Source organism: Tamandua tetradactyla, chromosome 18, assembly GCF_023851605.1.
Source record: "Tamandua tetradactyla isolate mTamTet1 chromosome 18, mTamTet1.pri, whole genome shotgun sequence".
Classification (NCBI taxonomy): domain Eukaryota; kingdom Metazoa; phylum Chordata; class Mammalia; order Pilosa; family Myrmecophagidae; genus Tamandua; species Tamandua tetradactyla.
Genome location: NC_135344.1, coordinates 49,889,392 through 49,904,289, shown reverse-complemented (window position 1 = coordinate 49,904,289; position 14,898 = coordinate 49,889,392). Strand labels below are relative to the sequence as shown.

Genomic DNA, 14,898 nt, shown 5'->3' with positions numbered 1-14,898 from the left:
TGCTAGTTTACAGTTCTAAGGCCAAGAAAATGTCCCAATTAAAACAAGTCTATAGAAATGTCCAATTTAAGGCATCCAGGGAAAGATCCCTTGTTTCAAGAAGGCTGATGACGTTCAACGTTTCTCTCTCAGCTGGAAGGGCACATGGTGAACATGGAGGCGTCTGCTGGCTTTCACGTGGCTCTACCAAAAGGAGACTCTCTCCAAAATGTTTCCTCTTTTAAAGGATTCCAGCAAGCAACTCCACCTTCAGTGGGTGGAGACACACCTCCATGGAAATCATCTAATCAAAAGTTACCACCCACAATTGGGTGGGTCACATCTTCATGGAAACAATCAAAATGCTCCCACCCAGCAATATTGAATGAGGATCAAAGGGCATGGCTTTTCTGGGGTCTACCACAAATTCAGACCAGCACACTATAACTGTATATATATATATATATATATATATATATATATAGTTGATGTTAACAGATATAGATATTGGTATTTAAAATAATTTCTTCTCTTTATCTGACTTTATGCACAAGAATATATATTTGTATTTATTACTTCAAATATCAATATAATATTTAAAAACATTTTAAATAATTTAAGTACTATTAGTGAAAAATTCTTACTTGAAGACTTCTATGCTTGTTTCATCACTTTTAAGGTCTGCTTCCATGTGTTCTTTAATTTCTTTAGCTTTCACTTCTGCATTTTTGCATTGTTCCATAGCTTCTTCAAGTTCTCCATGAACTTGTTTGTGTAGTTCCATTACCTAGAAATGAAAAATATTCTTACCAATATATGCAAGTAAAGGTTATTAAAAGTATCAGACAGTGGAATTATCAAAGGACTAAAATTAGGGTAGATTTCATTTGCATAAAAAATTCTTCACTCATACTTTCTTCCCATATTTAGTCTATAGCCTAGCAAAGCAGAGTTTAAGGTTCCCTATACCATGACAGACCTCCAAGTTTGGGATATATAAAAGGTATTGACATGGGAAACAACCCAAGTGTCCAACAACCAATGAATGTATAAACAAAAGGTAATATTTTCACGCAATGGAAATAAAAAGGAATGAAGTTCTGATACATGTAACAGCATGGATGAAACTTGAAGACAACAATAAGCCAGCCACAAAAGGACAAATAAATATTGCATGATCTCATGAATAAGAAATAATTAGAATAAGCAAACATATGGAATCAGAATCTAGAATATAGGTCATCAGGTGAACAGAATGGAGGTGGGAGTAGAGAGCTAAGTCTTAAAATACACCGAATTTCTATTTGGGATGATGGAAAAGTTATGGTAATGGATGGTAGTGAATGTAGTTAAAAGGGGAAATTTTAGGTTATAACTATGGTATTAAAATAAAAATTCAAAAAAAGAAAATCTATGGAACTGTACAACACAGTGAATCCTAAGTTAAGCCATATAAGCCATAGTTAATAGTATAATTATAAAAATGTGCTTTCATCAATTGTAACAAATGTTCCACACCATGGCAAGGTTAACAGGAGGATATACAGGAATCTTCTATTTTATGCATGATTATCTTGAAACTGATATCTTCTCTAATAAAACAACAACAATCTATCAAATGATTGGTTCATCTAAATAGCCGTTTATCTACCTATCTACCAATTTAACACCATTTCCTAGCTAGCTGTTCAGCTGTCCAGTTATCCAGCTATCGAGCTATCCAGCTATCTAATCTATCCATCGTAACTCAATATCTACTTATCTATCATCATTATCTCACCATCACCATCATCATCTATTACTTATCGCTCTACCTACCTATCGATCAAACTATCATAAATCATGTATACATTTATCAATCTATGCATCTTAAGGTTAATTCTATAAAATATTCCCTCATATCACACATTACTCATTACTCGACTCATATTCTGCTGAAGTACATTATGCACAACTCATTATGCACAATATAATGATGGATACATGACATAAACATAACTGTGATTTAAAAACCTGTACATAAATTGCACACCCTTAAACGTTTTCATGAAATGCATTCAAAAGGAGGACTTGCTGTACCCAAAGTTAATAAAGTATATTTTAAAGATTTTGACCAATACTGCTGCCAAATCACCAGTAGAATAGGGGAGAATCTTTGTCTCTAAATCCTTAAAACAATTAAATTATTATTTTTTAAAGTATTTGTTAAATTGACAGACAAAATTGTTCCCTTTGTAAACATTATTAGTAGCTAATGATTCAATATAATAATTTGGTCTGATTGACAAGTCTTCCTGTCCTGAAATGTACATCTACATAGTCTATTTTCTTCATTAAGAATTTATAATTGTCATCATGTCTGTACCTTTATCACATTTTAAGTAGCTATTTAATTACTCACTGCTAATATGATTTTTTCCAAATATATTTCTATTTATAGCTAGTATGGGAAAAACTACTTTTTAATTCACTTGACAAATGTATGTTGTATCAGGTAATTTAGTTTTACTCTATATAGTCTTTTGAAGACAAGAGTCTTCTACTTGGTTTTTTAGCTATAAAAACATAAAAATTATTTTATTTCATCATTTCTTAAAAGCATACTGTGTAGTCCTCAGACAAGCTGATGAAACTACTCAGATGTAAAAACATATGCTACTTTTCATGAAAAAGGAAGGATAACTCTGACAGCCAAGCTGCAAGAGTCCCAGAGGATTATTCTCAGGCCCTGGCTGGATTTCAAAATTGCTTGGGACCAGTAACTCCTTTTTCCCTCCATTTTCTCCCCTTTTGAATAGGTCTATACTATTACCCTATGCCTGTCCCACCATTGTGTTTTGGGGGCAGGTAACTTATCTCCTGAGTTTTACAGGTTCACAGATGAAGAGGAATTGTGCCCCAGGATGAATTATATCCAGAGCTTCATCCATGTTTGATTTAGATGATGAGATTTGAGACTTTTAAGATGATAAGATTTAGATGAGATTTTAGACTTTGAGTCGATACTGTGATGGGCTGAGACTTTTGGGGACACTGGGGTGGGTGAATGCATTTTGCACATGGGATGGACACAAATCTTTAGGGACAAAAGGGTAAAATGTGGTAGGCAGAAAAGTGGCTCCCCAAAAGATGTCTGTATTTTAATCCCCAGAACCTGTGAATATGTTACCAAAATAGGACTTTGCAGACGAGATTAAAGTAAGGGCTCTGAGATAGAGAGGTTTTCTTGGATTGTTAGAGTGCATTCTTACAAGTGGAAAAGGAAGGCAGAGGAAGAGGTCAGAATGATGCAATGTGACAAAGACTCTGCTGTTGTGGGCTTTTCAGGATGGACGGAGAGGACTGCAAAAAAAGTGGGTGGCCTCTAGAAAACTGGAAAAGGAAAGGAAAGTGATTCTTAACTGACACCTTCAGAAAGGAACATAGCACTGCCAATACCTTGATTTTAGACTAGTGTCTAAATGAGAACAATGTTGAACTAATAAATTTGTGTTGTTTTAAGCCAAAAAAAAAAGCAAACCTTGTATTCCAATTTACTGATTTATCACATCAGCTAAATCATAGAATTATGAAGAGAATGTCAAAAATACCCAATTTATTCCTTATTTTCCTTGACATGGCTTTAGCATTTCAATGATTAATATGACTGTTAGTGATATCTGTGAAATATATTACATTCATATGGAAGTAATTTCTCTTTAAAATATTCTTTTTATTATTACAAGCTTTTGAATACACCAAGTGCATTTAATCTTTTGATAAAATCACATTTTATGATGTTCAAGCAAATACAATATTTTTTTCTGATATCAAGCCATCTTTGCATTGCTATAATAAATTACTCTTGGATGTGGTGTATTATTCTTTTGTTATACTGAAAGATTCTTTGGCAAAAATTTTATTCAATATTTTAACATGTATTTATTACCAATATTTTATATGATATTCTTTTTGCACAATTTTCATAAACTGTATTAAAATGTTATATAATTATATAAGTTCTCTCCTTTTTGGTATGCTAAAATATTTAACACAACTTTGAAACTGTTTATTCTATGAAGGCTACTTCAAGCCAAACTGCAATATCACCCTGCCTAGGGTCCATCGTTCAAGACAAAAATCTATTTTTTGATTTCCCCTTTGATCCTGAAATAATGCCTGTCTGTCTCTCTCTATATTTATCTACCTTAACTTTTCATGTTGTCAAGATATATTTTACATAAATATATTTTTCATTTTTTACTGTATGGTGATCTAACTATATATTTTTAAATTTTTGCTTTTTAAAATTTACTTAGCTTTTACTGATTGAAGGAAAATTGACAGGACATAAAATTAAGCATTTTAAAATGCACAATTCAATGGCATTTAGTACATTCACAATGCTGTGCGACCATCACCTCTGTTTAGTTCCAAAATATTCTCCTCACCCCAAATGGAAACCAGTAGCCATTAAGAAATCAATCTCCATTTTTCTATCTCCAAACTCCTAGCAACCAGCAATCTGCTTTCTATGCATTTACCTCTTCTGGATTATTTCATATGAATGGAATCAAGCAATAAGTGACCTTTTGTTTCTGCATTATTTTGTTTAGCATAACATGTTGGAGCTTCATTCATATGGTATCATGTATCAATATTTTATTCTTTTTTATGGTTGAATAAAGTCCCATTGTATGGAGAAACCACATTTTGTTTTTCCATTCATCAGCTGAACATTTGGTTTTTTTTTTTCACCTTTGACAATTGTGAACAATATTGCTATGAACACTGGTACGCAAGAATCCAAGCACTACTTTCAATTACTTGGGGGTATGTACCTAGAAATAGAAAGATGGACCACATAATAATTCTATGTTTACCTTTATAAAAGATGACATAACTGTTTCCAAAAAATATTTTACCTTCCCACTAGAAATGTACATGAATTGGAATTTCTCCACTTCTTCACTAACACTTCCCATATGTATTTATTTTTTATTTATATGTTTATTATAGATATCCTAATGGTTGTGAAGTGGTGTCTCACGATTTTGATTTGTATTTCCCTAATGAATAATGATATTGAGAATCTTTTCATGTGCTTGTCTGTCATGTGCATAATTCTTTGGAGAGATCTGTTCAAATCTCTTGCCCAATATTTAACTGAGTTGTTAGTATCTTCATAGTTAAATTGTAAGAGCTTATGTTTTTAATCATGGATACTAAACTCTTAAGTATATGATTTGTAATATTTTCTCCTGTACTGTTGATTATCTTTTCCCTTTCTTGAAATGTCCTTTAATGCACAAAGTTTACTTTTTTAATTAGACTTTTGATAGAAAGTCTAAGAAGTCATTGCCTAACACAAAGTCTTACATATGTTTTCCTATGTTGTCTTCTAGGAGCTTTATAGTTTTGATTTGTCATAGTTAGGTCTTTGATCCATTTTGAGTTAATTTTTGCATATGGTGTGTGGTTCATTCTTTTGCATTTGGAGATCCAGTTTTTCCAGCACAATTTGTTGAAGAGACTAATCTTTCCCCATTGAGGGAACATGGCACCCTTGTCAAATATCAATTTACCATAGATGTGAGGATTTATTTCTGAACACTTGATTAGATTAAGTTGGTCTATAATCTTTCCTCGTGCCAGTACCATACTACTTTTTTTTTTTTTTACTGTAGCTTGATAATAAATGTTAAAATTGAGAAGTGTAAATCCTCCAACTTTGCTCCATTTTTTTTGTATGCTGTATGATCGGGGTCACATTTCATTCTTTTTTCCATATGACTTTCCCATTATTGCAGCACCAGTTGTGGAATTTTGGGGGTGGAGGGTGAGGGAAGTGCCCAGATTGGGACTTAAACCCCAGTCTCCCACAAGGCAGGCGGGAATTCTACCACTGAGCTACCCTTACACAGTCTTAACTTTGCTCTGTTAAAGATGGTTTTGGCTCTTCGGGTTCCCTTATTCTTCCACATGAATTTCATGGTTGATTTTTCCACTTCTACAAAAACAGCTATTGGAATTCTGATTGGGATTATGGTGAATCTGTAAATTACTTTGGGTATATGGACAACAATATTTAGTCTTCCAACCCATAAATGCAGAATGTCCTTCCATTTATTTAGGTCTTCATTGATTTATTTTAACTAAATGTTTTATAGTTTTCCATTCTTTCTCAAATTTCTTCCCAGATATTTTATTCTTTTAGTTACTACTGTAAATGGAATTTTTTCCTTGATTTTTCATTATTAATGTATAGAAACACCACTAGTTTTTGCATATTGATCTTGAACCCCAACACTTTGTTGAAATCACTTATTAGTTCTAGGAACTTTATTGTGGACTTTTCATGATTTTCCATATATAGGATCATATAATCAGCAACTACGAAAAGTTTTACTTCTTACTTACCAATTTGGATACTTTTATCTTTTTTTCTTGTCTAATTACCTGGCTATAACCTCCAGTTGAACGTTAAATAACAGTGGTGACAGTGAGGATCTTTTTCTTTTTCCTTATCCTTGGGTCATTATTGAGTAAAATGTTTGCAGTTGGCTTTTCATATATGCTCTTTATTATGTTAAGGATATTCTTTTCTCTTCCTGTTTTTCTGAGGGTTTTTAATTGAGAAGCGATGCTGGATTTTATCAAATGCCTTTTCTGCATAAGTTCACATTATGATTGTGTGTTTTTCCCCTTTGTTTTATTAATGTGGTGTATTACATTAATTGATTTTCTTACATTGAACCACCCTTACATTCATTTTGCTTTACTGTTGCTTTGCAATAAGCTTTGATAAAATGAATTCTTTGTTTACACTTACCCCCAGTTTTGGCTATTTGGGGGTCCCTTGACATTCCATATGAATTTTATGATAAAATTTTCCATTTCTGTGAAGAAATCATTGGTGTTTTAAAAGAAATTGCATTGAATCTATTCAACAGGCCTGGATAGTTGTTCCTTTTAATATTTAGTGTTTCAATCTATGAATCCATTTATTTAATTTCTTCCAGCAATATTTTGTTTTTCAGTGTTATGTCCTGCAACACCTTGATTAAATTTATCCTTAAGTATTTCATTCTTTTCAATGCTATTTTAAATAGCATGTTATATTTAAATTGTATTACTATTTTTATTTTCAGAGAGTTTAATGCTATTCTATAGATATACATATGATTTTTGCATGTTTAGCTTGTCTTTTCTTTTCTTTTTATCCCTGGTACTTTGTTATTTTCTGATATTAATATATCTATGTTAGTTTTCTTTAGATTAATTTTATATGGTATGTTGTTTTCTATTCTTTTATTTTTAACTTATTTATGTATTTATATTTAAAGTGGGTTTAGCATGGATAACAACTTGTTAGGTCTTGCTTTTTTCTCCAAATGGACAATCTCTGCCTTTTTATTGAAATGTTTAGATAATTCGCATTTAATAAGATTATCAATATGACTGGATTGAAATATGTCATCTTGATAACTGTCTGCTACATTTTCCCTGTTTTATATTTCTGTTTTCCTATTTTCTGTCTGCATTTGTATTGACTATTTTCATAAACTATTTTACTTATGCTATTGGTTTCTTTATTATATATCTTCATTTACTTTTAAATTATTGCTACAGATTATATATATAGCTATCTCTCTTCATTTAAATTCCCTATATTTGATTTTTACATTAAGCCCAACAAACCTTTGTTGATATATTTTTATTTTGAAAATCAAGTGGTTTTTAAAAATGTACTTAATATAAACCTCCAAGTTTCTGTCAAATTTGATATTCTTTCTGCCGAAAGAACTTCTCATTTTCTTTTAGTGTTGGCTTGCTGGAAATAATTTTTTTTAGATTTTCTTTTTCTGAAAAAGTTTTTATTTCACCTTTACTTTTAAAATGAATTTTTGATGGAGATAGAGTACTTAGTCCAGGTTTTTATTTTCAGTACTTTAAAATCATCATTCCATTGTCTTTTGGCTTGCACTGTTCTGATGTCAAGGCTTTCATGAATTCTCTTTTTTAATTTGTCTTTAAATTGTCCCTCTCTTAGGTACCTTTTAAAATGTTCTCTTATCTTTGGTTTTCAGTACTTTGGATATGACATTTATAGATATGCGTGTTATTTTCTTACCTATATATATATATATTTTTTTTTTGTTCTTGTTTTCTGTTTTGCTTAGTTTAGTATTTATTCTGCTTGGGGTTCCATGAACTTCCTTGGATCTATAGTTTGATATCATTTGTAATTTTGGGAGAATTCCAGGATATTGTCTCTTCAAATATTTCTTCTGCTTAATCTTCTCTTTCTTCTCCTTTCATTTAAATGGTGGCCCCATCTTGCTACATGTGCTGTATCACAGGTAAGATGCTCTGTATATTCTGTCCCTTTTAGGTTTCCATCCCTCTTGGATTTCAAGCAATTTTATTTCACTGAAACCTCTGCTCTATTATGGGTTCAATAAGGTTGTGATTTTCTAGTTATTTGGATTTTTCTCACTTTTTGGGTAGAATCAATGGTCCATCAAACACTCTAATCCTATGCAGAAGTCAACTCTGACTTATTTTAATAATGAAGTTTTATGGTATTTCCTGCAAGGTAGATCATTTATTACAAATTATCATCTTTAATTTTTCTATCATCTGTACCAAATCATTTATCAATTACTTAAAATACACAGTGGCATTCCATTTTGATGAGCCCACCATATTTTTAGTATACTTGTATGAGGAGAGATCGACATTAGTAGTGAAGTATCCCTGTTGCCTTTCTATTTAGTAAAAGATATTTTAATTTCTTCCAGTGACATTTGGAGTCTTCTTCATAGAACTTAGAAATTTTTTTACTATTTTTAAATATATTTTTCAATTCTCTATTTTTTTCACTGCTAATTCAAAGGAATTAAACTTATTTATTTTATTTTGGCTATGTCATCCTGCCTGGCTTAGTTATAAGTTTCCCTTTTGAGCTGCCAACCTTGTTAGCCCTGTCCTAGACATAACCACCACTGGCAAGGCATGCACCTCCATATGGTTTGATGATAACAGCTGCCCTTAGCTTTTCTCAACAGCACTTGCCACTTCTGCTTTCATACTATATAGTTTGAAACTTCCAATCTCCAGTATCCATGGGAAAGCCACATCCCTCCCCTCTGGGTCACAATAAAAGCAAAAGTCCAGGCCACACACACTCTTTTCCTTCCTTTCTCCACAGACCCTCACAGTAGCCTAGGTCATTCTCTCTTCTCACCCTCCAGGACCTTTGATTTAACAAAGCTTTCCTTTCCTGCATTCGTGCCTGGCTGGCTATTTGTTTCTGCCTTATCACCTGAAGAACTATCACACAATAAACAAAACAATGACCAATACCCTACACTGATCTGTCTGAAACAGGCCCAAGTCCACTATTAGGGACAAACAAACACAAAAAAATAAAAGGATACTAATGCATGTACATCAGATTGGCAAATGTTAAAGTATGGCGATAAAAATGTTAATAAAAATAAGGTATATCAATTAGGATTGGGTTTGGCTGTAAGAGAAACACACCAAATAAAACATTTAAAGAAAATTTCCAACTTATTTTTCTCTCATAGAAATGAGTTCAAGTCTTCTTTTGTCTTCCTGTTTATCCATCCTGAATATTGGCTTTTATTCCCAAGGTTGCTTCATGATGTAAAATGGCACTTGGAGCTTCAATGATCAGGTCTAGGTTCTCGGAAGTTTAGGAAGTGGGTAAGTACAGCAGGGTGTTCTTTCTGGTTGAGTCAGTCCATGGTAAGTAGCTTTGCTAGAAACTGGCCAATAACTTCTACCTATATCTCACTAGAAACAACAGCAGAAAATGGAAAATGATGTTTAACTTGGCACATTGCCATTCAAGTATAAAGGGGCCTATTGCTATGAAAGAAGGGTAATACCAGCATTTGCATTCACACTGGAGAAATGAGAAGTCTCCAGACTGCTACTATTCTAAGAATACAGACCATTAAAGCCATACTGGGAAGTCACTTGGTAAACAAGTAAAGTTGAAGTGTGTATAACTTTTGACCCAATAAATACACCATAAAGGACATGACCAATGAAAATTCACATGCACATATATAGGCATGTTCATGGATGCTTATTGCCTCATTCTTTATAGTCAAAACACACTTTTTATAGGTGAAATAAACTCAGATGATGAACAGAAGTGAAAAACGGTAAATAATAAACTGATTGTTATTTGATGGAGCATGGCAAGTAAAATGATGAACTAGATCTGTGTGTATCAATAATAGCTTCATGACCAAAACAACACTACATTAAAAAACAAGCAAAATTCATGAAAACAGTTGTTTTTGGGGAAGGAGGGAAGAAAATGAAACTGTTGAGACATTAAATGACTTCTTTTTCTTACCATAAAATGATGGAAACCAAATAGGATACAAAGTTTATTCTGTGACAGGTATAAATTACATTATATAATGTAATCCCACAAAAGGAGAGTTAAATGTTAATTAATAAATAACGGGCTCTACTTTATTTGTATATTGACATCAACAATGACATTGATTAATACAGTCTACTTTTCCCTCATTTAGACTATAGCTTGAAAATATATCAAGTTGTTTATAAATCTCTGAACTCCTGTTAGTAGGTTGTTTAAATATTATTGGTACCACTAAATATTTAAGCTAGGGAAGGAGACACAATTAACTGAATATCAATCAAATGTAGTATGTATAGTTTAATAATTTCTCTGGATAATAGCAAGCCAATTTTCAACAAAATGAAACTTTTGAAGATATCATTTTGTATAGCTGAAATATTTTTGCAGAACTAAGTAATATTTTTGAAATGAATATTCATTTATTTTATTTACCTCAAATTTTTTGTAGAAGCATTCCTTCAGAGCTTCAACTTCTTGTTTCCTCTTCAAGTCAAGCAGTGGGCCATATTTACTCATGTAGTCTATGTCTGCTTGAATCTTTGCATTAGTTTCTTCTAACTGTGTCTTTTGTTCCTCAGTTTGTTTTAGTTGATGAGCATTATCTTCAAGATACCACCGTAATTCTATAATATCTTTCAGATGGGCCTCATGTTCTAGAAGTAGAATGAGAAGAAAAAAAAAATCAGATTTAAAAACAAAAAAGTCCTGAAGAAAATTTTATTTAATAATAAATATGAAATATTTTCATTTTAGAAAAAAATACCTCATCTGTGAATATTAAATCCAAAATAAGTTATTTTAATATTGCATTATAAAACAAATCCCAATCTTCTCTTTAGTGAAAAAAATTGTAAGGGTAAGACTTCCAAAGCCATCCAGGAGTAAAAAGATGAAATAGGAGTGATAAATATCAGAATGGTAAAAGTAATAATGATTATTTTCTGATGATATATTTACATGTACAAGGCACAACAAAGAATAAACTGGAAATTATTGCAAATTCTAGGATAGCTCTGGTAAAATTAACACACAAATATTACTCTATACAAAAAAGAATATGTTGAAGACATAACACTTTATTCAAAACAGCAAAACTAGGAATAAAATGCATAAATCCAATAATAAACCTAACATGAGTTACACAAGGCTGATTGAAAGCCAACATGAAAATGTTATCAAATGACACATAAGTGGATTTGAATACAGAGATAAAATTAATGGTTTATAAATATATTTGAAATTTTAAAAATAGAAATTTTTCCTCGATTAATTTATAAATTAATTTATAAATGTAATACCAATCAATTGGACCAAGATAATTTTAGATAAATTAGATAAGATTATTTTCTCCTTATATTGATCAAATTTCTAATGTTAAACCAATCTTGCATTTTTTTTTTTTTTAACATGGGCAGGCACCAGGAATCGAACCCGGGTCCTCTGGCATGGCAGACAAGCATGCTTGCCTGCTGAGCCACCATGGCCCCAACTTGCATTCTTGAATTAAAACTACACTGGATATGGCTATCATCTTTTTATGAATTTCTTTACGTGATTTTCTAATGGTGGAATTTATATTCATGATTTAGGAATGTAATATTCCATTGTATGCTGGTTTTGTTTAAATTTGGTTTATAAGTTATTCTAGCTTCAAATATCTGTTGGAAAGTTTCTTTCATTTATTTCCTCTGGAAATTTGTGAAAGTTTGAAATTGCATAGAAAGCCCTAAGGCTCTGTGTTTATAAATTTACTTGGAGAGGAGGGAGTTAAAATTACTGAGTAAAAATATGTGCTGTCATCAATTATAACAAATGTTCCACACCAATGCAAGTTGTTAATAATAGGGTGGTATATGGGAATCTTGTATTTTTTATGTGATTGTTCTATAAATCCATACCTTCTCTAATAAAGAAAAAAAACTCTTTTGATAGCTGTATAAACATTCTGGTTCCATGAATTTATCCATTTCACCAAAGTTTCAATTATATTGTGAGAAATTTTATTACTTTATTATTAACTACTGCTGTGGTTGTAACTGTTCCTCTTTGTGTTTTTCATTAACTTCACCATAACTTTCCCATTATTTTTTCTTTTCATTATTCTCTTTCTAATGTGCCAGTATTTATCCTTGCACATCTTCTGAGTTACATATTTCATCATTTTATCACTGTCATTGCTTTCTCCTATTTCTTAGCATTAATTTCGCTTTTATTTTTCTAAATTCAAAAATCGTATATTTAAATAATTCATTAAGTTACTTTTTTTTGAAGTAACAAATGTTCTTGATTTCCTTTAAGTAATGATTCAGTTTTCTCTAATACCTGTGCAGATAAAAATTAATGATAATATCTTAATGACACATTGTTCTAGTTTGCTAGCTGCCGGAATGCAACACACCAGAGACAGATTGGCTTTTAATAAAAGGGGATTTATTTTGTTAGTTCTTCAGAGGAAAGGCAGCCAACTTTCCACTGAGGTTCTTTCTTACGTGGAAGGCACAAGATGGTCTCTACTGGCCTTCTCTCCAGGCCCCTGGGTTCCAACAACTTTCCCCGGGGTGACTTCTTTCTGCATCTCCAAAGGTCTGGGCTGAGCTGCTAGTGCTGAGATGAGGAATGCTGAGCTGCTTAGGCTGTGCTACATTGCGTTCTCTCATTTAAGCACCAGCCAATTAAGTCAAACATCACTCATTGCAGCAGACACGCCTCCTAGCCTACTGCAGATGTAATTAGCAACAGATGAGGTTCACATACCATTGGCTTGTGTCTGCAGCAACAGAACTAGGTATGCTCACCTGGCCAAGTTGACAACTGAATCTAACACATGTCCACCCCTTGTCAACTTGGCAACTTCAAGCCTCACCTTAAACAGATGCAAAAAATTCTGTTCTTGCTGTGGACCTGTGAATCTCAAAACAAGTTGTCTGGTGCCAAATGTAAAGGAGGATATTCACAGGATATAGATTATCATTTCCATAGGGAGAAATTGGAAGCAACACAGATGTAAAACCTGCAGGGCAAGTGCCGTGGGATCTCAAAGTCTGAAAGTCATTTATCCTTCGGCTTTAGAAAGTGGTAGTCCCACCCCTTCCGAGGGCCTATGCAGTGGCCCGCCTCTTTCCAAATCAACCTCGGGGAACATCAAGGAGACCATCTCTGGGCTCCACTCTCTCCAGGCATCAGGGCCACCCCTGGGCTCTTTGCCATTTCTGGGGCACACGCTCAACCCCTCCACATGGTGGCAGCCAGGCTCTCCCAGTCCCCCAAGGAGTATGCTACGCCTTTTCCAAGGCCCGAGGCTGCACAACTCTTCCACTGCAATGAGAGGGGAGACTCATCCTTGCCCTTCAGGGTAAACTCACCCTCTCCATGTATATGGGTGGGTCCACTCTCCTGGCTGAGGTTTCTTGGCTTCAGACCCGAGCTTCCATGGTTCTTACTCTGCAAACTCCAATTTTTCCCTTTTGTGTCCTCCTTTGCCAAGATTGGCAGTGGTTCCATTTACACCAACAGTCTCGTTAAGCCCTCCAGGACTTCTCCATCATTCTCTTCACGGTTCCTCCAAAATCTTCCCTTTAGCCATCCAAAAACTGTTCCAACATATCTGGTATTTGCAAACCGCAGCAGCACCCCACTCTCCAGTACCAAATTTGTTCTAGTTTGCTAGCTGCCAGAATGCAACACACCAGAGACAGATTGGCTTATTAATAAAGGGGATTTCTTTTGTTAGTTCTTCAGAGGAAAGGCAGCTAACTTTTCACTGAGGTTCTTTCTTATGTGGAAGGCACAAGATGGTCTCTGCTGGCCTTCTCTCCAGGCCCCTGGGTTCCAACAACTTTCCCCGGGGTGACTTCTTTCTGCATCTCCAAAGGCCTGGGCTGAGCTGCTAGTGCTGAGAAGAGGAATGCTGAGCTGCTTAGGCTGTGCTACATTGCATTCTCTCATTTAAGCACCAGCCAATTAAGTCAAACATCACTCATTGCAGCAGACACGCCTCCTAGCCTACTGCAGATGTAATTAGCAACAGATGAGGTTCACGTACCATTGGCTTGTGTCTGCAGCAACAGAACTAGGTATGCTCACCTGGCCAAGTCAACAACTGAATCTAACTAACACACACATTTTGAAATATTTTCTAATTTCTTGAATATGTACAATATTTGGAACCATTCATTTATTACTTTTTACCCTCACTATTTAGACAATACAGTTCTGTTTTAAAGAATCAGCTATTTATTATCTTGTTAAATATCACCATGGTTATCTTTATCAGGATCATCTGTTAGATGTTCATTATCTATTCTTATTCTATACTCCATGAGTTCAGATCTTTTATTCATATTGTCCTTCTCTTTGTCTTGCTTGGATGCATTCAAATTTTACAGCTTACTAAATCTCTTCTTTTCTTGAGTTTAATCAACGATTTAATTTGCCTTGAGTTGTTAATTTTGAGTCATAATTTTCATTTCTCATAGCTATGTTTTTCTTTTTCTCCTTTATTTCAAAAA

At 33.5% G+C, this 14,898-nt stretch overlaps 1 protein-coding gene across 12 annotated transcripts in view; it reads right to left on the bottom strand.

Annotated features, from left to right (window-relative positions):
- The window catches only part of CCDC178 (coiled-coil domain containing 178), a 477,106-nt gene that overhangs the window by 369,911 nt on the left and 92,297 nt on the right, over positions 1-14,898 (bottom strand). For all 12 annotated transcript variants that reach the window (XR_013165210.1, XM_077135675.1, XM_077135679.1 and 9 more), the window contains 2 exons: positions 10,823-11,043; positions 624-766 (listed from right to left, as the gene is read on the bottom strand). Coding sequence is in view for 11 of the 12 variants with exons in the window: in XM_077135675.1 (XP_076991790.1) it covers positions 624-766; positions 10,823-11,043 (364 nt within the window). In the remaining variant the exon portion in view is untranslated. The remainder of the gene's footprint in view (positions 1-623; positions 767-10,822; positions 11,044-14,898) is intronic.